Source organism: Rattus norvegicus, chromosome X, assembly GCF_036323735.1.
Source record: "Rattus norvegicus strain BN/NHsdMcwi chromosome X, GRCr8, whole genome shotgun sequence".
Classification (NCBI taxonomy): domain Eukaryota; kingdom Metazoa; phylum Chordata; class Mammalia; order Rodentia; family Muridae; genus Rattus; species Rattus norvegicus.
Genome location: NC_086039.1, coordinates 73,673,468 through 73,698,883, shown reverse-complemented (window position 1 = coordinate 73,698,883; position 25,416 = coordinate 73,673,468). Strand labels below are relative to the sequence as shown.

The 25,416-nt window shown below is 37.2% G+C and overlaps 1 protein-coding gene across 4 annotated transcripts in view; it reads left to right on the top strand.

Moving 5' to 3' along the window:
* The window catches only part of Zdhhc15 (zinc finger DHHC-type palmitoyltransferase 15), a 133,475-nt gene that overhangs the window by 68,568 nt on the left and 39,491 nt on the right, over positions 1-25,416 (top strand). For all 4 annotated transcript variants that reach the window (XM_006257145.5, XM_039099740.2, XM_063280025.1 and 1 more), the window contains exons 3-5: positions 1,234-1,328; positions 9,667-9,787; positions 24,249-24,318. In XM_006257145.5, the coding sequence (XP_006257207.1) occupies positions 1,234-1,328; positions 9,667-9,787; positions 24,249-24,318 (286 nt within the window). The remainder of the gene's footprint in view (positions 1-1,233; positions 1,329-9,666; positions 9,788-24,248; positions 24,319-25,416) is intronic.

The following is a 25,416-nucleotide window of genomic DNA, read 5'->3' as shown; positions in this document are numbered from 1 at the left end:
TTTAAATGTCATAGAGATGCTTGCTGGTTGCTTGTATTTATATAAACATGTGAGAAAATCTGGAATGATCCATACCCTTGACATGAAGAAGTGAAATATCCATGTGGAGTAAACCGTTGGCTTTTATTCTGTGTGGGAAATCGAGGTTTCATAATCTTACATGTGAACTGACTTGTACAAAAGGGCTGGGACTGAAAGAGTAGATGTATGAAAGACTCAACCTTGTTGTTAATTTGGCCTTGAATTACATCATTCTCTTGAGTCTTTTTGATGGATTGACATAAGATCATACCACTCAGGGCCTTGAAACACTGAAGTAATTTTTCATCTTGTAACCAGCTCTCTGGAGAATACAAAAACTGAGCTGTTTAAAAGAAAAAAATATGAGAAGACAGGCAGGAGAGTCATGTGGACATCCATTTCAAAGGTACAACTTATACTTCTGAGTTGTGTAGTCAATGGAGCTACTGAAAACAACTTTGGACTTAGAGACAGAAGTTCCGTATTTTATGTCAGGGTACATATTACAGACTGTGTGACCATGGTTAATGAGTTCTCTGTCTGACAGTGAATTACCGGCCCTATACTGTTATCTATCTCAACAAAGTTACTGAGAAAATAATATGAGGTGACATATATAAAAATATGTTGTAGGCTGGCCCAATGGCTCAGTGGTGAAAGTGCTTGCAGCCAGGCCCAGTGTCCTGCATTTTCTCCCTGGAACCCAAATGGTAAAAGGAGATGACTGATCCCCACAAATTGTCTTCTATGTGCTATAGCATGTATATACATACACAGACACACACACACACACACACACACACACACACACACACACACACACACTAAATTAATATTTTTTTTAAAAAACATGCTGTAAACTCTAATGAAGTGCACATTGTATCATAGCCTTTTCCTACCTGTGGTGGAAGAGATAATGACAACAACTAAAACAGCTTTCATAGATTGACATAAAGAGAAGTTCATCTCTTTATTCACAGAATGACAGGAAAACTTTGAAAGGATAGAACTTCCAGAAATTCTCTGGTTCAAACTTTGGTGTTCTGCATGTATTCTTATCTGTGCATGGAAAATAGTAGCACTCAGCATTTCATAGTAATACCAGAGAGTCCACAGTAATAGGAGAAAAGGGACATATGTTGCTTACTTTTGTTCTTGTGAACTCTGAAAAGGATGGATTAAAAGTGTTAACATCTTTTTTTTTTATTTCAGTTATCTACCTCATACTCTATCATGCCATTTTTGTGTTCTTTGCATGGACCTACTGGAAGTCTATCTTTACACTCCCACAGCAGCCCAACCAGAAGGTAAGAATATTTGTTGCTTCAAAAAGCTAAGAACAAAAGAAACTAAAGATACCAATAAAACCAGAAGAGATGGAAAGGAAGAATAAATAGCTTTCCTATTCAAAAGAAATTCAGGCCGTTTTGTCTTTTTTTTTTTTTCCAGACAAGGTCTTTCTGACTTGTCCAAGCTGGCCTTTAACTTCTAGACTACAGTCACCCTCCTTCACTCCCCCTGAATAACTGGGACCAAGGATAAACAGAAAGGGAATCCCTCTGAGGAATTAAGGATATACTAGGCTATTGCAGGAGTTTGTGAAATCATCAGCCTTGGGTATCTTTAAGACTAGAAACCCATTGTCTGTACTGGGAATCTGATTAAAACAAAAAGCCACTTTGATTATCAGACCTCATCTAGTTAAATTCTATGAAGTTGTATTATTTTATAATGACACCCAACAAGAAACTAGAAGGCAACTATGAGAAAAAATTCAATTGTGAATCCAACCCTTTTAAGGTGTGGTCTCTTGAATCCATGTGTTTGTTGCACTATTTTTCCCCCCATCTTTATTAACTTGAGTATTTCTTATTTACATTTCAATTGTTATTCCCTTTCCCGGTTTCCGGGCCAACATCCCCCTAACCCCTCCCCCTCCCCTTCTCTACGGGTGTTCCCCTCCCCATCCTCCCCCCATTACCACCCTCCCCACAACAATCACGTTCACTGGGGGTTCAGTCTTGGCAGGACCAAGGGCTTCCCCTTCCACTGGTGCTCTTACTAGGCTATTCATTGCTACCTATGAGGTTGGAGCCCAGGGTCAGTCCATGTATAGTATTTGGGTAGTGGCTTAGTCCCTGGAAGCTCTGGTTGGTTGGCATTGTGGTTCATATGGGGTCTCAAGTCCCTTCAAGCTCTTTCAGTCCTTTCTCCGATTCCTTCAACGGGGGTCCTATTCTCAGTTCAGTGGTTTGCTGCTGGCATTCGCCTCTGTATTTGCTGTATTCTGGCTGTGTCTCTCAGGAGAAATCTACATCCGGCTCTTGTCAGCCTGCACTTCTTTGCTTCATCCATCTTATCTAGTTTGGTGGCTGTATATGTATGGGCCACATGTGGGGCAGGCTCTGAATGGGTGTTCCTTCTGTCTCTGTTCTAAACTTTTGTTGCACTATTTTTAAGAGTTCAGAAAAATGATCATCTCGGGCCTTTTTTGCCTGTAACTATTTTAAAAGAAATTAGATTTGGAAGTAAAAAAGAAATAATGGGAAAGACCTTACCAAAGCTATTAAAACAGAAAAAATATACTATTCTTAGCTGTCTCCTTCATTGATCAAAATGATACAAAATAAAAAATTAAAGCACATAGGAAGATAGCATACAGAAAGAAAGTAGTGAGCAAAGTGACAAGTATCTTTTCTACTGAATGCTTAAAATACAAATGGATTAATTTTTCCACTTAAAAGGCTGAGATTGCTGGATATGGTTGCTCATCTTGTAATCCCAGAATTCTAGAGACTGAAACAGGAAGATTGCCACAAATTTGAGGCCAATCTAAGGTACAGAGTGAGACTTTATCTAAAAAAAAGTAATAAAATAAATAACACTAAAATAAATAATACTTAAAATATTACAGGACAAGGTATGGTGACACATACCTATAATACCAGTACTCTGGAGGCGGAGGCCAGTAGATGTCTGTGAATTTGAGGGCAGCCTGGTCTTACATAGAGAGTTCCACAACTAGAGCTGCATAATGTTTCAAAAAATGGACTATAAAAGTCTAAGATTGACAAACTAGACTAAAATCATATCTATTTAATCTGTCTATAATACAGTTAACATTAGTACCAAATACCTAAATAATTTCACAGTAAATGGTTAGAAAAATATAAGCAAATAGTAATAAAAATTAAGGGTATCTATGTTAATTTCAAACAAGAGATTTCCATAGGGAAGAAAGGAAGGGAAGTAAGAAAGAGAGAGAGAGGGACTGGAGTGGCAGTTCAGAGATACAGAGTTTCTCTGGCATATGTGAGGCTCTGTGTTTGATCTATCACACAATAAAAGATTTTCTTTGAAGAGAGTTAAGTCAATCACAAGAGAAAATGAAGTATAATATGTATTGAAAGGGGGTCAAAATGCTGTATTTGAGTCAGCAAAAGAGCATTTGGCAAGCAAGTTCTTGAATTGGATATCCAGCACCACAAAAAATAAAGCTTCAACTGATTAATATATTAAAGTTTGTTTAATGAACCTGAAAAATAAAAACAAAACGTGGGGGAATTCTGTTCTACACTAATAGTTAAAAGACATTAGTTCTTAATGGAAGCAAATACACCCATAGCCAACCATTAGGCAGAACTCAGGGAAGCCCGTGGAAGAGGAGGAAGAAGGATTAGAGGAGTCAGAAGAATCAAGGACACCATGAGAACATAGCACATAGCCCAGAGTCCACAGAATCAATTAAACAGGGCTCATAGGGGATCACAGGGACTAAAGCAACAATCATAGAACCTCTTTGGGCCTAACCTAGGGTTTCTGCTATATTTTATGATTGGGTATCTTGGTGTTCTTGTGGGACTCCTACAGGGGGAGTAGGGGTGTGTGACTCTTTTGCCTACTTTTGAGACTCTTTCCTCCTACTGGGTTGCCTTGTCCAGCCTCCATATGAGGGGATGGCCCTAGTCTTGCTGCAACCTGATATGCCATGCTCAGTTGATATCCCTGGGAGGGGCCCTTTTCTGAAGGAGTAGTGGGGGTGGGCACTGGGAAGAGAGGAGAGAGAGAAAACTGCATTCTGGATTAAATTTATGAGAAACATTACTTCTGCATGTTTAATAGTGTGTATGTAGAGTAAGTAGGCAGAAGATTAAAAGTAAATGAAGGATCTGCAAAGATATGTATAACAATCTATTCCCAAATAGCCAGATATACATTTTCACACTGCATATAGAACATTTTCCAATACAGACAATCCACTAGGCTACCAAAGAAGTTGATACAATTAAAATATGGAAACCATCTAAGTGCATGAAATAAAACTAGAAGTTAATACAATGAAGAAAGCTACAGATTCACAAGTGTGGGGAAATTAAGCATATTCTTTTATTAATTCTTAGAATATTTCATATAATGTATTTTGATTGTACCTCAACTGCTCCCAGATCCAACCCCATGCCCCACCCATCCAACCTTGTGGCCTCAGACTTTCTCATACTTTAAAAAAATCAAGTCCTTTGGGCTACCCATGTACTACTCTTTAGTGTTTGGCCATCTGTGGAAGGTGGTTGGCCTACCAGGGACTACACCCTTTTAAAGAAAAAAGTTGATTCTCTCTCCCAGAAGCTATCAATTGCTGGCATCTCCTCAGCTATAGACAGGACTTCTTTCCTCCTCCCCTTTCCAAGCTGGGATTTTGTCTGGCTTGAGTTTACCCAGTTTTGTGCATGGCCTCCACAAGAGCTCTGAATTCATGTGTGTAATGGCCCCGTTGTGTATTTAAAAATGCTGCTTTCTGTAGGCATTTACAACCACTGTTATGATCTTTCTGCCCCCCTTTTCTTCAGTGATCCCTGAACCTTGAGAAAGGAGAGTGGAAAGTCAGTGTCCCATTTAGGGCTTAGAATTCTGTAGTTACTCATTCTCTACACCTTGATCATTAAGCATACTCTGAACTAATGGATCAAATAGGAATTATCAGAAATTTTAAAAATACTTTGAGAGGGGTGAAAGTGAGATATGACATAATAAAAATTATAGGATGCAATCAAGCAGTGCTCACAGGAAAATTTATAGTTGTAAACACATTTAAAGGAAGAACTATCTCAAATAATCTATTTTGATGTTTTAGATAACTGTATAATGAAGAGTGACCTAAATTTGAAGGTAAAATAAACGACAGCAGGTAAATCAACCAAACAGTAAGACAATCAGCCAAAGCATAAAAGACAGTGTTCAGTTCAAACAATTGTTGTGTCCAGTGTGCAGAATACATAAAGAAGTCTTATAATTCAACAACTAAAGATAACCCAGTTGTGAAATGCAGAAAGATCCTAAATCAACATTTTTTCTCCAAAGAATATATATAATTGTTTGTTAAGGACACGAAAAATTCTTGAGCCTCACTACCAATTTAAAGAGATGCAAATCTAGACACCAAAACCACCAAGAAGGAAAACAATGAATGAATGAATGAATGAATAAAAAATATCAAATATTGGCAAGAATGTGAAGTATTCACAATTCATTCAAATTTGACTGAGACTGTAGACTGGTAAATATGCTATGCAAAATAGCTATGCTTTTCCTCATAAGGTTAAATATGAAGTTGCCATGTGACCCAAATGTTTCATTCATAGTTATATACTCAAAATAATGAAAAGGAGGTATTCAAATAAATACATATGCACAAATTTTTATTGCAGCACTATTCACCATAGCCAAAAGATAGAAACGACTCAATTATTTGTCAGTGCCAGTGGAAAAAGAGTCTGAGGAAGTATTATATGTCTGCATTGTATATACACACACACCAGAATCTCTTCATCCATAAAAGATAATGCAGTACTGACAGATGATACAACATAGGTGAACCTTGAAATGTGGCCATTGAAAGACACAAACACCAAAGGCCGTACTGTTCGGAAGGCAGATTCAGACAGAAACCTATACAGTAGATATTGGTTGCAGTCTGCCTAGACAGAAGAAAGAAGGGCAGGTAATAAAATAAAGGGTTTTCTCTCTGGTGATGACCTGTTTCAGAACTAAGTCGTTTTGTTTGCACCACAGTATGAGTGTGCTAAATGCCACTGAATTTGTGAACTGTAACATGTACCTCATAAAATAAAATACCGTCTTATCTTAATATAAATTAAGTAGCCCCTTCATATTATGTATGAAAGCTTCTAGGTCAGTACAAAGGCTAAGTGGTTAGAAATTCTGTAGACCTAAACCTGACGCCTGACGCAATAATGCTAGTTTTTAATCAAGTGCTGCAAATATCTAATGCTTATGACTATCTTTCATTTTTTATGTTTATCTTTAATCTCTTTTTTTACAGTCCAGTCATTATCCCCCTCCTGGTCCACCCTCTGATAGTTCCTGATCCTACTCTTCCTTGCCTCTGTCTACAAAAGGATGTCCTCACTTCCCCCATCCCACCCCACCCCTTGCCAGACCACCCCACTCCCTGGGGTTTCAAGTCTCTCGAGGGTTAGGCATATCTTCTCTCACTGAGTCCAGACCATGCAGTCCTCCACTATATATGTGACTGGGGCCTCTGGCTAGCTGGTGTATGCTGCCTGGTTGGTGGCTCAGTGTCTGAGAGATCTCAGGGGTACAGGTTAGTTGAGACTGCTTGTCTTCTTATGGGGTTGCTCTCCTCAGATTATTCCAGCCTTTCCCTAATTCAACCACAGGGGTCCACTTCAGTCCACTGGTTGGGTGTAAGTATCTACATCTGTCAGTCAGCTGCTTATTGGGCCTCTCAGAGGACGGTCATGCTACACTCATGTCTGTAAGTACACCATAGCATCAGTAATAGTCAGGCCTTGGAGCCTCCCCTTGAGATGGATTCCAAGTTGGACCTGTCACTGGACTTCCTTTCCCTTGGTCTCTTCTCCATTTTGTCCTTGAAGTTCTTTTAGACAGGAACAATTCTGGGTCAGAGTTTTTGACTGTGGGAGGACAACCTCATCCCTCCACTTGATGCCCTGTTTTTCCACAAGAGGCAGACTCTACAAGTTCCCTCTCTCCACTGTTGGGGATTTCATCTAATGCTCCTCCCTTTGAGTTCTGAGAGTCTCTTACCTCCCAGGTCTCTGTCACATTGTAGAGGGTGCTCCCACCTCCCACCCCCCAAGGTTGCATATTTACATGCATTCTGCTGGCCCTTATGGCGTCACTCCTGCCCTCCCCCCAGTACCTGATTATGTTCCCCTTTTAATGCCTACACCTTTATCGTTTTCAATTTGTAAAAATGGAGAGTTCTTTGGGTCTACTTAATGGCCACAATATTAATTTCTCTAACACAACATTCCAATCTGTCACCTGTTGTCTCATCCAAAAATGCATTTATTAGCTCACTGCTTTATAATCTATAGTAAGGCTTAGATAGTGTCAGAAATGTGCTATCTGTGCCAGCCCTCTTGTTCAAATCTATTTGTTGAATGACCACAAAGTATTTGTCACATCTAAATAGAAATAACTCTGCCTGTGCCCTTCAAATAGTGTGCAGACCCATGAGAAAGTTACATTCACAAGGCGGCCTCAAAGATTAGTCCTTAGCACTGTCATGAGGTGCTACTTTGAATTATCAAAATTTAAATGAAAATCTAAAACTTTTGGGATTTTCGTTAGTATCATTGTACTTATAAATAAAACAAAACAACCAGGTTTTTCTGTATCAGTTTACAGTATTTACTTATTATATCCTTATTGGATGTATCTACCTAGTATACATCAGAACTCAGGGCTAATAATTAAATGCTTATAAATGTACCATATTTATTATGACAACCTCAAATATCTTGTATGCCTTTCCATATATTCTCAGGAGGACATTTAATTCTTACTCTGATTGAGACTGGCATGATACAACAAAACATACCATGGATAGAGTTCTATTTTTAATTTACTTTTTATTTTTAACATTTATTTGTATGTGTGAGTATATGTGTGTGTGCATGAGTGCGTCCATGTGTGTGTGTGTGTGTGTGTGTGTGTGTGTGTGTGTGTGAGAGAGAGAGAGAGAGAGAGAGAGAGAGAGAGAGAGAGAGAGAGACTTCATAGCTGCACAGCCTAATCTCAGCATTCTTGTACATGTCTTTTGGTATATTTACACTTATGTTCAGCCACATATATTTATTTGTCTTGGCTAATGTAACTAGGAGTGGGATTGCTAGGTCATACCACTGATATGCATGTAGCTTTAGATAGTGCTTAAGTTATCCAAACTGGACAATAAATCCATACTCTCACCAAGTTCTTCTGTCCTTCAAAATGCACCATAAAAGGACCAAAACAAAAGGTACATATTGTTACAAAAAATATTCAACAAGTGTAGAATCTGTAATATATAAAAGGTTGTCACAATTCAGCCTAAAAAGACAATATCATATTTTTCTCAATTTTGTTAACTGCTTAAGAATTTCATACAATTTTGATCATATTCACCCCTCCTATATTCCACCTAGAACCATTATCCTTGGCCTACCTGTCTACCCAATCAGGTCCTCTTTTTTTCTTTAAACCCATCAAGTGCAGTTTGTGTTATTCATATATTCTTAGATGTGTGGCTTCACTGAAGCATAGCCAAACCACCAGAGACTTCATCCTGGAAGGAAACTGACTAAAAACCTAATTATTATGGTGGACAAAAGGCTCGAATATGTATTTCAAGAGTATACCCCAAATGTCCCAATGAAGTCATGAAAGGTGTTCATTATTAGGAGTAGCTGTAAATGTACTAAGTAAAGCATAATAAGGTATTATGTATTAAGAGTTTAATTCAAATGACTGGTAATATCAAATAGATTTAAATGATTAATTAGAATTCTAAATAATACTTTGAGTTACTTGTTAGTACCCAACAATTCTACTCCAATCTTCTGAAATCAGTATCATTTCTTTTATTTTACGGAGAGAAAGTTCAGATCAAGAATGCCTAATTCCTGAAAGTTATTTTCTATTTTAAGTCCATGAGAAAGCTCACACCAGAAATTCCCACCATCGAGACTTTCTTTTTCCATCTGTCTACTCTTTTGTGTAGACTTAGGAAAAGTTTTCAAATCTATATTGCCTTAATTAGGTTACCTTAGGCAATATTATCAAAATGTAGCATTAAATTGACAAAAAGTCCTGTATCAGCTATTGAGGATATCCAAAATTCCACTCATTTGCAAAATTATAATATTCAGACAATGTCACAAGCCATCCAGCTTCTCTGAGTGTTATCCGCATTATGAACCTATAAAAAAGTAATTGGCACTCAACAAACCTGACTGCTCATTGAGGGGATCCTGGCAGCAATGTGTTAGACGCCTGTGTATACCATCATACATGGTATAATGGAATGGAAAAATTACAAGTTTTGGAGTTAGATGAAGTACATTGGGGAGCAGCTTTGCTACTTATAAGTTGATTGAATACAACCATGGACAAGGTACTTAATCTGTCTAAATGTTATTTTTTTTTAATTTAAAGAAGAATGTCACCTATCTCATATAACACTTAGCCAAAAAAATGTCTAAGACAAACTGATATTTGAAATGCAAGGGCAGATAATACTTTCATTTAGGTAGTTATGGTTGTTTTCAATGCTTTCTGGGAACCTGAAAAAGTAAACATTACCCATTCTGTTTCCAGTTCCACTTGTCCTATACAGACAAGGAGCGCTATAAAAATGAAGAGAGACCTGAGGTCCAGAAGCAGATGCTTGTGGATATGGCCAAGAAGCTACCAGTGTACACAAGAACCGGGAATGGAGGTCAGTTCATCATCTCTGCCAGGGAGTCAGTTAGCAGGAATGTAAGGAACACCAAGTCATATGAGTTGTCAGACTACCGTCCTTTTCCTCTCATCTCCTCAAAACTACATTTCATTATACAAATTCTCACATGCCTCTTGGGAAATTTGTAAATAACTGTAATATCAGTGGTTCTACCACTACCATTTTATTATTCTGTTTTATCACATTCCTTCCAATAGCTTCAACCCTCCTCTGTTTTCCATTGGATCATCTTATTTTTCTGATGCATTTTAAAACAAATAGGAAACACCAGTACATATCCGCCTAAATATGTATTTGTTTATGAATAAATTTGCATATGAAAATATGCAAATATCTTAAGTATACAATTCAACATGTTTTGAAAAATATACACACCTGTAATCAAAGCTGCTAAAAAATTACAATCACTCCAAGAAGGTTCTGCCATGCCTCTACCCAGTCAATCCCCATGTACACACATGACTATTATGCTGATAGTTTTCCCATTGTGATTAGCTTTGCCTGCTCTAGAATTTTGTATAAGCAAAAACATGAAATATACACCCATGTGTTTTGTTTCTTTTAGCCAGCAAAATATTTGTGACACTTACTCATCTTGTTGTGTATTTAATTCCTTGTATTACTAAGTAGGATTACATTGTATGAATATAACAGCTTGTTTATCTACTCAGTGGCTGATATAAATTTGGTTTGTTTCCAATGCTTAGCTAGTATGAATCAGCCTGCTATAAACATCCTTGCAGTAATAAGCAAAGGAAAATGTATCTTCATTAATGTGTTTGAATATCCTTTGTGAGGCTTTATACTTGGGTTTGTTTCATTTGCATGAACGGAACAGTATGTGCACAGACAGTTCTCCAGCTTTAAAAGTAAAAGCTTTGAAAACAAAGGTTCTTTGCTGCATCCTGCCTTGGAAATAGTGCTGTCAGACTCAGGGTCAGGTCTTCACCAATTGTTTACTCAGGAGATATCAGTTAAGATGCACTTTGATATTTGAGAAAATTTTAATTAGACATTAAAGATTTATTGTTAATTTTGTTAGAGAGATAATGCCTTGCACTTAGTATTTTTAAAAAATATTCATATGCACTAAAATATCAGTGGCTGTTTCAATATTTACTTTAAACAGATCCAGTGAGAGGCACAGAATAAAGAAAAAATGGCACATTATTGAACTTGCTGGATCAGGGTAATGATACATGAGGTTCATTTCTTAGCCATATTCCAGCGGGTATTTGGAAATGGTGATGATTAATTTTGATTGTCAACTTGATTGAATTAGGAAAAACATAGAATGGAGTGTGGTAACGAGGCAGGTGACTCTCTGTGACTTTGAGGCTACCCAGATCTACAGACCAAAGCTTAAGTCCAAGTGGATCAAGGACCTCCACATCAAACCAGACACACTCAAACTAATAGAAGAAAAACTAGGGAAGCATCTGGAACACATGGGCACTGGAAAAAATTTCCTGAACAAAACACCAGTGGCTTACGCTCTAAGATCAAGAATCGACAAATGGGATCTCATAAAACTGCAAAGCTTCTGTAAGGCAAAGGACACTGTGGTTAGGACAAAACGGCAACCAACAGATTGGGAAAAGATCTTTACCAATCCTACAACAGATAGAGGCCTTATATCCAAAATATACAAAGAACTCAAGAAGTTAGACTGCAGGGAGACAAATAACCCTATTAAAAAATGGGGTTCAGAGCTAAACAAAGAATTCACAGCTGAGGAATGCCGAATGGCTGAGAAACACCTAAAGAAATGTTCAACATCTTTAGTCATAAGGGAAATGCAAATCAAAACAACCCTGAGATTTCACCTCACACCAGTGAGAATGGCTAAGATCAAAAACTCAGGGGACAGCAGATGCTGACGAGGATGTGGAGAAATTCTACTTTCAAAAGAGCGAATAAAGTTTGGAGCAGAGACTGAAGGAATGACCATTCATAGCCTGCCCCATCTGGGGATCCAGCATATATATATATACATATATATATATATGTATATATATATATATACACACACACATATACATATACATATATATACATATATACATACATATATACATATATACATACATATACATACATATATATACACACACACACACACACAAACACACAGTCACCAAACCTAGACATATTGATGAAGCCAAGAAGTGCATGCTGACAGGAGCCTGATAATAGCTGTCTCCTGAGAGGCTCAGCCAGAGCAGTAAACCATTGAACTGAGAACTGGGTCCTCATTGGAGGAGTTAGAGAAATGATTGAAGGAGCTGAAGGGGTTTGCAACCCCATAAGAACAACAATACCAACCAACCAGAGCTCCCAGGGACTAAACCACCATCCTAAGAGTACACGTGGAAAGACCCATGGCTCCAGCTGCATATGTAGCAGAGGATGGCCTTGTTGGGCACCAATGGGAGAAGAGGCCCTGGGTCCTGACAAGGCTAGACTTCCCCCCAACCCCCAGTGTAAGGGAATGTCAGGGCAAGAAGGGATGGGTGGTTGGGGAGGGGAAACACCCTCATAGAAGAAGGGGAAGGGGATAGGTTAGGGGGCTTATGGAATAACATTTAAAATGTAAATAAAATATCTAATAAAAATGCAATTGAAAAAAGTGAATAATATGCCTGAGACCCTAGTCCAAGCAATAGGAATACCGAATTAGACAGGCCAGATCTTTTACGGAGTAGATATTCTTTTTTTTTCCTAAATTACATCATTTCATCATTTTTGCTGATTTCATTCCTCCCTCGAACCCTTCTCATGCAACCCCTTGCTTTCTCTCTTGTTCATGACTTCTATTTGTTTAATTGTTGTAAATATATATTCCTAAATATGTAAATTGAGCCAGCTCGTTCTGTATAATGATGCGTGTATGTATCCGATTTTAGGGCTCAGTACTTGGATAACAAGTTGGCATCTTCTTCTCTCAAGATGACTATTTCTTCTGTCCTCAGTATTCCGTAAATGCTTGAAGTTCTTTGTCTAGGGTTGAGGCCCCATGAAATCTTCCCCTTTCATGTCAGCATAGTAGCTATTTGTAAGCGAAGGGTCCGGGGGGTACCTGGAAGAGAATGGGGGACAAGAGACACGAAGAAGGACACCAAGACAAGAGTCAAAACAGTATCTTTGGGTTTTGTTTAAGTAGCCATGTTGATGAGAGTTCATGAACATAACTGCCCTGGCATTCCTAAGAAACAGTCTCACAGCAGACTTCCCTTTCCTCTTTATTCCCTTGCCACCTCTTCTGTGATGTTCCCTGAGTCTTAGGTGTAGACCTTGTAGATGTATCAGTTGGGACTGGACTCCACAACTCTACATTCTGATTAATTGTGGTTTTCTGTCATGGTCTCTGTCTCTTATACAGAGAAATTTTATCAATGAAGATTGAGAACTACCCATATCTGTGGATATAAGAATAAATATTTATGCTGGGCGGTGGTGGCTCATGCCTGTAATCCTAGCACTCAGGAGACAGAGGCAGGCAGATCTCTGTGACTTCAAGGTCAGCCTGGGTCTATAAAATCTGGGCCTCCAGGACAGCCAGAGCTGTTACACAGAGAAACCCTTTCCTGGAAAACAAACAAAAAGAAAGAAGGAAGGGAGGGAGGGAGGGAGGGAGGGAGGGAGGGAGGAAGGAAGGAAGGAAAGAAATTATTTAGAATGTATTTAGGGTCTGTGCTGGTTTAGTAAATGGGGAAGTTCATAGGTTCTCTTTCATGATCCACGACCTCACTAGTCCTGAGGTCTAGTACCAGGCATTCTTTCCCTCTTGTTGAGTAGACATTTAGTCTAATAAGAGAGCCGTTGGTTACTGCAAAAGTGTGCATGCCACTCCTGCAGCCTTAGAGCTCTCCTTATTGTAGTTTATAGACATCACAGTTAGGGTTGCTGGTTGCTTCCCTCCCTTGGAAAGCTGGAAAGCTGCTTTTCAGGCAGGAAGCTCCAAACCTGTCCAACAATCACAAGAGGGCTTCTTATGCCTAGCATTGAGGTTTTTATTGGATAGTATATGGCTCTTAGGATACATTATATAGCCAGGTGGGAAATTTAAATATACATATACATATATGTGTGTGTGTGTGTGTGTGTGTGTGTGTGTTTTAGATAGATCATTATTCTTTTTTTTTTATTATCTTGAGTATTTCTTATATACATTTTGAGTGTTATTCCCTTTCCCGGTTTCCGGGCAAACATCCCCCTCCCCCTCCCCTTCCTTATGGGTGTTCCCCTCCCCACCCTCCCCCCATTGCCGCCCTCCCCCCCAACAGTCTAGTTCACTGGGGATTCAGTCTTAGCAGGACCCAGGGCTTCCCCTTCCACTGGTGCTCTTACTAGGATATTCATTGCTACCTATGAGGTCAGAGTCCAGGGTCAGTCCATGTATATATAGTCTTTAGGTAGTGGCTTAGTCCCTGGAAGCTCTGGTTGCTTGGCATTGTTGTTCACAAGGGGTCTCGAGCCCCTTCAAGCTCTTCCAGTTCTTTCTCTGATTCCTTCAACGGGGGTCCTATTCTCAGTTCAGTGGTTTGCTGCTGGCATTCGCCTCTGTATTTGCTGTATTCTGGCTGTGTCTCTCAGGAGCGATCCACATCCGGCTCCTGTTAGATCATTATTCTTTATGGCTTTTTCAAACATCCTGTTATTTTACCCTCTTTCCTCTCCTTCTGAATTGATCTCCCTCACTACTCTGTAATTAATCCTCCCGCTTTGCTATTTCCCTTCAAATTATTTGTACCCTTCTATTCTCTCTCTACATTCTACCCCCATGTCCTTTTAACTGTCCTGCTTTCTGTGATTACTCCATGTTATATATTCACAGATATTGGGATGTAGGAACCACAGATGAGAGAGAACTGTGTTATTACTTCCTTTAATGCAACATTTACTAGGTCCATTCATTTACCTGCAGATTTTGTGATCTTATTTTTCTTTACAGCTAAATAGTAGTGTTACATTGGGTGTAGGCACCGTATCTCCATTACCCATTCATCAGTTGAAGACCATGTACAGTGTTTCCGTTTCCTAGCTACTGTGAACACAACAGCAGTGAACATGGCTGTAAAAGTATCTGTGGACCAGGATGTGAAGTCCTGTGAGGAAAGGCAAAGGGGTCATATGGGTCATGTGATTTATTTTTCGTCTTTCAAATGTTCTCCATACTGACAAATGGAGTCTTATTCAAGAAGTCCTTTCCTAGGTATGCATCATACTTCCTAAGTTTTCTTCTAGAAGTTTCAGTGTTTCCAGTTTCATGTTTATGTCCTCGAACCATTTGGAATTAGTTTTTGTGCAAGGTGATAGATATGTGTTTAATTTCATTCTTCTACACATAGAAGGTTTTTCCTCAATATTTCTTGATGCTGTCTTTTCTTCGGTACATGTTTTGTGGATCTTTGTCAAATATGAGATAGTTCAAGTTATGCATACTCGTGTTTGGGTCTTTCATTTAGTTCTATGTGCCTATATGTCTGGTTGTGTGGCTGTAACGTTTTTATTAATGTATCTCTCTACTGCATCTCTTCTCTCAGAATGCTAACCTCTCCAGTACTCTTCCTTTTGCAGAGCTTTCTTTTGGCTACCCGTAGTTCCATGTGAATTTTCGGATAGTTTTCCCTATTTCTATGAAGAATATGATGGAAGGTTTTAATTGGGATTGTGTTGAATCTGTAAATGGCTTTTGGTAGAGTAGTCAGTTTCAAAATATTATTCCTAACAATCCATGAGCATAAGGTATATTTCTATTTTGTAGTATCTTTCTCTACCTCATCAGAAATTTAACATTTTAATTGTAGAGGTCATTCACACCATTGGTTAAGTTTCTTCCTACAGATTGTAATTTTCTTTGAGGCTATTATGAATGGGAGTGTGTCCATGACATCATTCTTTGTGTGTTTGTTGGCCATGTATAGGAAAGCTATTGACTTTTGTAAATTGATTCTGTATCCTTCCATATTGCTGAATTGGTTTATTAATTCTAGAAATTTTCTGGTAAGATTTTGAGGTGCTCTAAATTGTAGCATCATGTCTTCTGCAAATAGGGACGATTTGACTTACATTCCTTTAATTTTTTTTCTCTTACCATCTTGCTCCAGCTAGTGCTTCAAGCACAATATTGAAAAGGAATGGGGATATCCTTGTCTCATTCCTCCCTTCAGTGGTGGGATTGCTTCAAGATTAGATTTATGTTGGCTGTGGGGTTCTCATATGTAGCTTTTATTATCTGTTGTATGCTCCCTTTCATCCTGCCCTTTCTAGGACTTTTGTCATGAAAACATATTGTTCTCTGTCAAAGATGTCTTCTGCATCTATTGAAATGATAATATGACTTTTGTTTTTAAGTCCATTCATACGGTTCATCACATTTATTGACTTTTGTGTTGTACCATACCTTTATCTGTGGGATGAATTTGTCTGTGTGGGTAATCCTTCTGTTGTTTGTTTCTCTGAATTCTGTTTGAAAACATTTTAGTCATGATTTTTGAATCTACATTCATCAACAAATTTGACCTGTGGATTTCTTTTTGATTGATATGTTTTTGCTTGGTTTTGGCATTATACTAATACTGGCTTCCTAAAAGGTGTTTCCTTCTATTTCTATTTTTTGAATAATTAAAAAAATATTGGCTATATAGATTTTCTTTGAAATCCTGGTAGAATTATGCTGTGAATCCATTTGGGTCTGGACCTTTTTATTTTTTTTTAAGTCAGAAGGCTTTCTATTACTGTGTCAGTCTCCTTCTTTATTACAGGTGTGCTTATGTTGTTCATTCCTTCTTAGTTTAATTTTGGTAGTTAGGATTAATCTAGAAATTCAGCCCTTTCTGTGAGATTTTCCAACTTACTGGAGTACAGGTTTTTAAAGTATTCCCTTATAATATCGTGAACTGATTAACGTATGTTGTAATATTTCCCTGTTTGTTTCTAATCTGGGTCATCTTGTTCTTCCTTCTGGTTAGTTGAGCCAAGGGTCTCACAATCTTATCTTCTCAAAGAACCAGCTCTTAGATACATTGTTTCTTGGTAAACGTTGGTTTGGTTTGCTTTGCTTTGTTTTGGTTTGGTTTTATTTCACTAATTTCTGCTCTGACTTTTTTTTTTTAATTTCTCGGTAGACCTGGTTTAGGCTTAATTTGTTCTAGTTTTCTCAAATGTGTGAAGTGCATCAGGAAGCCATTTATTTGTGCTATCTTTTTAGTTTTTAATTGGGGTTTAATTTTATTTTTATGAAGATTTTTCAATAATAGCATTTAAAGCTCCACGTTTCCCTTATAGGGTTACCTTTACAGTTTTTCAGAGGTATTTGTATTGTGTTTTCATTTTCATTTAGTTCCAAGAATTTTTTTCATTGACCACTTATTCAGTAATGAGTTGTTTAATATCCATGAGTTTATATATTTACTAAAAATTTGTTTGCTGTCTATTTTTAGTTTATTGTATTATGGTCAAATTAGATATGCCAAGTTATTTCAGTCTTTCTGGATTTTTTTCAGCTTTGTTTCATGTTTCCTGATGCAGTCTGTTTTAGAGAGGTTTCCATGGGCTCCTGAATAAATGTATATCCTCTGGTATTTGTGTGGATAGCTAATAAGTCCATTTCAGGGATGTTGTCAACTAATTCTGATGTTTCTCTGTTTAGTTTTTGTCCAGATGACATGTCTGTTGGAAAAGCAGGGTTTTGAAATCACCTAGAATTAATGAAGTGATGTTAGCCTGTATCTTTAATTTTAGTAGTATGCATTTTATGAAATTAGGTATAACAATTTTTGGATATGCATTTAGGATAGTCATATCTTATTGTTTCATTGTTCTCTTCATTAAAATGAGATGCTCTTTTTTATCTCTTCTGATTACTTTTAGTTGGAACTCTCTTTTGTCACATATTAAGAATACAGTGCTTGCTTGCTTGCTTCCTGGTCCCATTTGATTGAAGCAAATTTTCTCCATCCTTTCCCACTACACTATGCTAAGATGAGTCTCTCGTAAACCACAGGAAGATGGATTTGGTCTCTTGATCCATGTAGCCAGCATGTGTGTTTTGATCGGAGAATTGAGGACATTGATATGTAAAGTTTTTGTTGAAGGTTGTGTGTTGATTACAGTCATTGTGGTTTGTTTCTTTGTTGTTGTTGTTTGTGTTCTCCAGTGGTGTTTCAGTAATTACAGCTTTATTTGTTTTCTTTCCACAGCCTCTTGGCTATGTTTATTCTTCAGCTGAAGTAGAACTTGCTATATTTTATTATATTTTAGAGTTGATCTGCCAGATATAAAATTTTAGGTGTTTGTGTCATAGGAAGTTTTCCTTTTTCCTTCAACTATGACAGATTTTTCTTGGTACAGTAGTCTAGGTTGACACTCATGTTCCTTTAAAACTTGGAATGCATTGCTCCAGGCATTTCTGGCTTTCAGAGTTTCCATGGAGAAACTAGCTATTGTTCTGATGAGTTTTCCTTTATATGTGACTTGTGTCTTTTCTCTTGCAGCTTTTGATAATCTTTCTTTGTTCTATATGCTTAATGTTTTGACTATGATATGCTATGGGGGTATTTTTCCTGGTCTTACCAGTTTGATGTTGCATGTGCTTCTTGTATCTATATGAGTATGTTTTTCCTTAGTTTGGGCAATTTCCCCATTATGGCCATAAGATCCTTCTATGCCATTGATGTGAAATTCTTCTTCCTCATCTATTCTAGAGGGTTACAACATTTGTGGGGGGTCAGATGGACTCACCTGACTAGACAGGTCCTGGCCAAAGCCTAGAGGTTGGGGTTGTCACAAGTCAGATTGACCATGGTAGACTATGGCACCAAGCTGTATTTGGTAATGAGTGGTATACAACGATGGACCAGGTAGACTCACCTGGGTAGACACTGGTGCAAGATGTCAAGGACTGGTGAGCAGAGACATTTGTTGGCTGTAAAAATTCTTATTAAAGCTAGGTAGGAAAGTATGTAATTTATGGAGTAATATAGAAAATATGATAAAAAAGATATGAACTAGATGTACATATGGTAAAATATACCCAGAGATATATTTTGTTTAATTTTTAACATGTCTTATTATTCTTTTTATTACCAAGATAAAATAATTGTTCATATTTATGGGGCACAATGTGGTAGTTGAAATGAGTGTATTGTGTGCAATATTAAATCAGATTAATTAACATTTTCGTTTCCTAAAGTTATCATTTTTTGAGCGTTTGGAACTTTCAGTTCCTTTCTTCACATTCTTTATAAAATACATAATAAATTACAGTAACTTTCTTATGCTGTAAGATATTAGAACTTTTCTCTCCTATTATAACTATATTTTGATAACCATTATACAACCTTTTCATGGTTTGAAGAAGATGTTCCCTACAGTCTTGTGTATTTGAATACTTGGTCCCAGATGTGCTATTTAGAGAGGATTAAGAGATGTATCCTTGTTGGAGGAAGTAGGTCACCGGGGCAGACCTTGAGAGCTTAAAGACTCACACTATTTCAAGTTCGTTTTCTCTGCTTCATGCTAGTGGCTCAAGATACATGCCTTTGTTCCACCATCATGGACTCTAACCTTCTGGAATCCTAGGCTCCCCTAAAAAACCTTTTCAGTTAGTTGCCTTTATCATAATGTTTTATCTCAGCAATAGAAAAGTAACTGTGCACTCTCTCTGTCAATGCAATCTACAACTCTTCTTGACTTCTAGTGACTACTAGTCTATATTCTTCATCTATGAACCATCTCTTGCTTCCACCTAGAGACAAGACTATGTAGTATTTGACCTCCCTAATCTCCAACCTTAATGTAGGTTCTCTGCTTGTACATTAATATATTTACCCAGAACTAATTGTATGTTCTTTCCAATATTGTCCTATATCCTTAATATCTGTTCCCATACATTTCCTTTGGAATTGTGTGTTCATATTACAAAACTCAAGTAGTTCTTTTCAAACGCATTCTACATCCCCACCCATGCTCTGTACCTCACATTTATGTATACACTGATGCTTTGGTCTAATTGGAGATCTAGAGTCAAAGAAAAGTGAGTTCTGAGGAGAATCAGCATTGTATTGTATGGTGGTCACAGTTTTCTGGTGCATCCCTGTAGTCAAGGATGGAAAAGCAAATGCCACTGATAATGAAGAGGCTGCTTCCACTGCAGTGTGGGAGGCATCTACCTCTGGCAGAGAATATTTATCAGAATTTGGGAGTGCAATATCCCTGACTTCACCAGGTCTTCATATAGAATCCTACTCTTTCATAGACAGGACCCCACTTTAGCAATAAACACCCTACAAGACCAAGAGTTCAACTTGCATTGTAAATTAAGTAGTTCCAAGGTGAAATTCTGTATTTGATTTTCACTAATCCCTGTTCTGTGCCTATAGAAGATAAGCATCTCCTTCAGGAGAAGCATAGAAGCCTTGAGGTCATTTATGTATTGAGCAGGAAATATGAAGCCCATGTCTCAGTCTTTTCTTTCATTACTTTTCTGATGTTGTTAGGAACAACAAGTCAACCTCATTAGTTTTCTTACAATGTATATATATATATATGTATATATCTGTATATATATGTATATATATACACAATACTGTATACATATATATATATACAATACTGAAATGTAGTAATTAGTTTAACTTGATCCAATCAAATTTTAAAAGCTTAATTTGAATAATATAAGCAACCCATTTTCAGAAAGTCAAATAAGACAATTTCAGAAAATAATTTTTAAATTTTTATTTCTAGAATCACGTGCAGTACCAAAATCTATATTACTTATGTTATTTGGAAGAAAGAACACCAGTAGATTAGATTAGATAAAAAAAATGACTAGATGATAGATAGATAGATAGATAGATAGATAGATAGATAGATAGATGATAGATAGATGATAGATAGATAGATAGATAGATAGATAGATAGATAGATAGATGATAGATAGATAGATAGATAGATAGATAGATGATAGATAGATAGATAGATAGATAGATGATAGATAGATAGATTGACAGACAGATAGATAGATGATAGATAGATGATAGATAGATAGATAGATAGATAGATAGATGATAGATAGATGATAGATAGATAGATAGATAGACAGATAGATAGATAGATAGATAGATAGATAGATGATAGATAGATAGATAGATGATAGATAGATAGATAGATGATAGATAGATAGATAGATAGATAGATGATAGATAGATAGATAGATAGACAGATAGATAGATGATAAATAGATAGATAGATAGATGATAGATAGATAGATAGATAGATAGATGATAGATAGATAGATAGATAGATAGATGATAGATAGATAGATAGATAGATAGACAGATAGATAGATAGACAGACAGACAGATAGATAGATAGATAGATAGATGATAGATAGATAGATAGATAGATGATAGATAGATAGATAGATAGATGATCGATAGATAGATAGATGATAGATAGATAGATAGATAGATAGATAGATAGACAGATAGATAGATAGATGATAGATAGATAGATAGATAGATAGATAGATGATAGATAGATAGATAGACAGATAGATAGATAGATAGATGATAGATAGATAGATGATAGATAGATAGATAGATAGATAGATAGATAGATAGATAGATAGATGATAGATAGATAGATAGATGACTTATTATAAGAATTTAGTTCCAGCCACTAGCAAAGTTTGAAAAGTCTCACTATACACATATGAAAGCTGCAGTCCCTGAAACGGTGGTGGTATAGCTCCAGTTTGAGCTAAAAGGCCTAAACATGAGGAAACCAAGAGAGTACATTCTAAGGCAAATCCAAACACTTCAGAACCAGAAAAGTGATGGTGCAATTTTCAGTTCAAATCTGAAGACCTGAAGAAAACTGAGCCCAAACTGCTTAGTTTCAGAGCAGCAAAGCACTAATATCCTAGCTCATGCAGTCACGTGAAGAGTGGACTCTCCCTTTCTTTGCCTTTTTGTTCTAGTCAAACCTTCTTCGGATTGAATGTAACCAACCTGTGCGGCAGACGATTATCTGCTTTTCTGAGTATACCCATTTAAAGGCTACTTTCCTCTGGAACCACCCTCATAGCAGACAGATATAAACCCATCCAAATATGCTCTATTGTTCGTGTCTCTGGTGATGTGATAAAACACTAACCAAATGCTACTTGGAGAAGAAAGGGACTATGTTATCTTACACAGTAGGTAGCATTCCATCACTTAGGGAATCAAGGCAGGATCACAGATATGTGAATGCCCAGTTGTCTTCCTTCTCTTCTCTGTTGCTAGAACTGAACAAAAGCAACTTGGCGATGAAGGGGTTGATTTCATCTTATACTCCAAATAACATTCCACCAACAAGGGAAATTAAGGCAGGAACTGCTTACTGCATTGCTCTCCATGGCTTGCTCAGCTAACCTTTCTTTTTTACCCAGAATCAACTGCCCAAGCATGGCACCATCCACAGATATCTGGACCCTCACACATCCATCATCAATCAAGAAAATACTTCACAGACACACCCACAGCCAATCAGAATTCCTCAATTCAGGTTCTCTTCCCAGTTGATTCCAGTTTGTATCAAGCTGACAGAAACTGAACAGCACACCAATTAAGTTGACACATAAAATCAATCATCAAGCCATTCAAAGAGCACAGAGATACTCACTAAAGGCATAAATTGTAAAGTCCACGAGACAGGCAAGTGTTGCCATTTCGCAAGGGTAGAAAGGTAGCCAATGTCACCAAAGCATGGAGAATGGAGAGTGGTACAAAGTATGCTTGAAAAGTGAGGCAGAGGCCACAAACTATGGTACAGAATTTGGATTTTATTCTTTTTTTTTTATTAGTCCAAACCATATTGTATTTGATTGCATTATGAAATAATTGAATATTAACTTTTAAATGTTAACATTTCTTTTTTTTTTTATTAACTTGAGTATTTCTTATATACATTTCGAGTGTTATTCCCTTTCCCGGTATCCGGGCAAACATCCCCCTCCCCCCTCCCCTTCCTTATGGGTGTTCCCCTCCCAACCCTCCCCCCATTGCCGCCCTCCCCCCACCAGTCTAGTTCACTGGGGGTTCAGTCTTAGCAGGACCCAGGGCTTCCCCTTCCACTGGTGCTCTTACTAGGATATTCAATGCTACCTATGAGGTCAGAGTCCAGGGTCAGTCCATGTATAGTCTTTAGGTAGTGGCTTAGTCCCTGGAAGCTCTGGTTGCTTGGCATTGTTGTACTTTTGGGGTCTCGAGCCCCTTCAAGCTCTTCCAGTTCTTTCTCTGATTCCTTCAACGGGATTTTATTCTTAATGCGTTCGAAATTAACTGAATGTCAAAGGGATAATAATATCATTTGAATTACTTTTTAACAAATCATCTAGAAACTCAGAGTATTAAGTCCTGTAATGGAAGCAACAATGAAGGGCTAATGATCAATTACGGAACTATTACAGGTATATAGTGAGAAATGATAAGCTTTCTCTTCCCGTCTTGCCCGTCCCCCATACATACACACAAACACTCAGGAGTAGACATGAACTTGAGACTGCTGAATTTGCAGCCTATTGTGTTAAATCATTTGTATGTGCCGAATGCATACTTTAAATGAAACTGCTATATTTCTCAGATTATCTGTGCCTTTAGGTTTTAGGATATAATAATAGCATTATACAGTTATACATAGCAATACTCTTATCAGTAAATGAGAAGAAGAGAATAATAAATGCCTTTAATTGGGAAAGAAAGGGAGGAGGAAGAGGATTCATGTCTCTGTGTGTATGTGTGTGTCTGTCTGTCTGTCTCTGTGTCTGTGTGTGTGTGTATGTATGTATGTATGTATGTATGTATGTATGTATGTATATCCCAAGACTAAGAAGTCAGGAAAACAACTCAACTGTACAGGTTAGAGACCTGACATCCCTTTACCTTAATTATGACACTTGATATGGTACACTTTTCTATTTCTTTATTCTGTAAGGGGGAATTAAACATGTATTCTAGACAGAATGTCTCTTCCCATCTTCAAATTGTTATCCTGAAAAACCATTCTTTATCATATTGTAGGAATTGTATCTATCTTATGCAATATAACCCCTGGAGATAGGAGATAAATTCTTATTTTCAGAGAGAAAAGTTGGGATAAACAGACTAAATGAATTCCCTAATCACTGAAATACTTGGTAGTATGTTGTGGTCAGTTATCCAAATGTGAAACACTTCCTCTTCCTTTCATCCCTTAAAGGTGTTTTTAAGACTGATCCATCACAAAAAATTACCTACCACAATCTTCTAAGTTATTACCTTATGCTTGGCAGCTTGAAATACGTTTGACCATTTGTAGCACTGTGTAACAAAATCTATCCACAAACTAGTAAAGTGTAGGATCTTATAGTGACCCTGAACTTATACTAACCACTTTCCATTTCCTATAGCTGTACGGTTCTGTGACCGGTGTCATCTAATCAAGCCAGACCGCTGCCATCACTGTTCTGTCTGTGCCATGTAAGTGACAACTATACTTTCCCTGAGCTGATGCTGGCCACTGATGGTTGCCTTGACAACAAAATGACTGATCCTGACATGTAACCATGCCTAGAGAAGAGCATTTCTTTTGAGGCATAATGAACACATGCCAAACACTCTCACAGAGGTGATAATCATTCTAGACTAAAGATAGAAAACTAATACTGCAGTTTCAAAAGGAAGCTTTCATTTTACATTATTTCAGATTTATAGATTTCTTCTGAAGAGAATTCTCCTATGTCCCACACCTACTTTTCCCTATTATTAATATCTTCCATTAGTATGACACATTTATAAAATTAATAAGCCAATATTGAGACATTGCTTTTCATTATATTCTATTGTAATATAGCTTAATTATGAAAAATGAAATGCTCTGTTAGTGAACTTGTATGTAATTTATAGCTTAATCCATTCACGCCTATACTATGTAAATACCCTTGTCCAGATGTTATTCTGTATGTGTGTGAGTACATCTGTTGGATACTTTATATAGAACTTTAAGTGGGATATACTTTTTTGATATCTTAAATTTCCCCATAATATTATTTTTCTGTTCCAATATTTCATCCAGCATACCACATTACATTAATAAGTCATATCTATGTAGCTCCTCTAATCCATGTCATTTTCTCAGACTTTTCCTTGGTTTTCATAATGCTGACAGTTTTGGGGATTAAAAATCACATGTGTTATAAATTTTTCCTTAGTTGAAATTTGTTTGCTCTTTTCTCATGATCATTATGATGGGGTGATGTGATTTGTGCAGGAAGACCACAGAGATAAAATACTATTCTTTACATGGTATCAAGGTTACATATAAATGTGACTTTTGACTTCATTGTTAATACTGAACATTTCTCTCAACTGATGTGTGCCAGATGTTTCCAGTGTAAAATTATTCTGTCCCCCTCTCGTTTCTGACCTGCATTCGTTGCATGGAAGTCACCATAGATAGTTCCCACTAACATAATAGGATTCCTCTCCTTGAAAGTGAATATCTGCATAAATTATTTAGAATGCATCTGTGTAAAGATGTGCCTCTCTGCTCCACTTATTTGTTCATTCAGTCGTTTG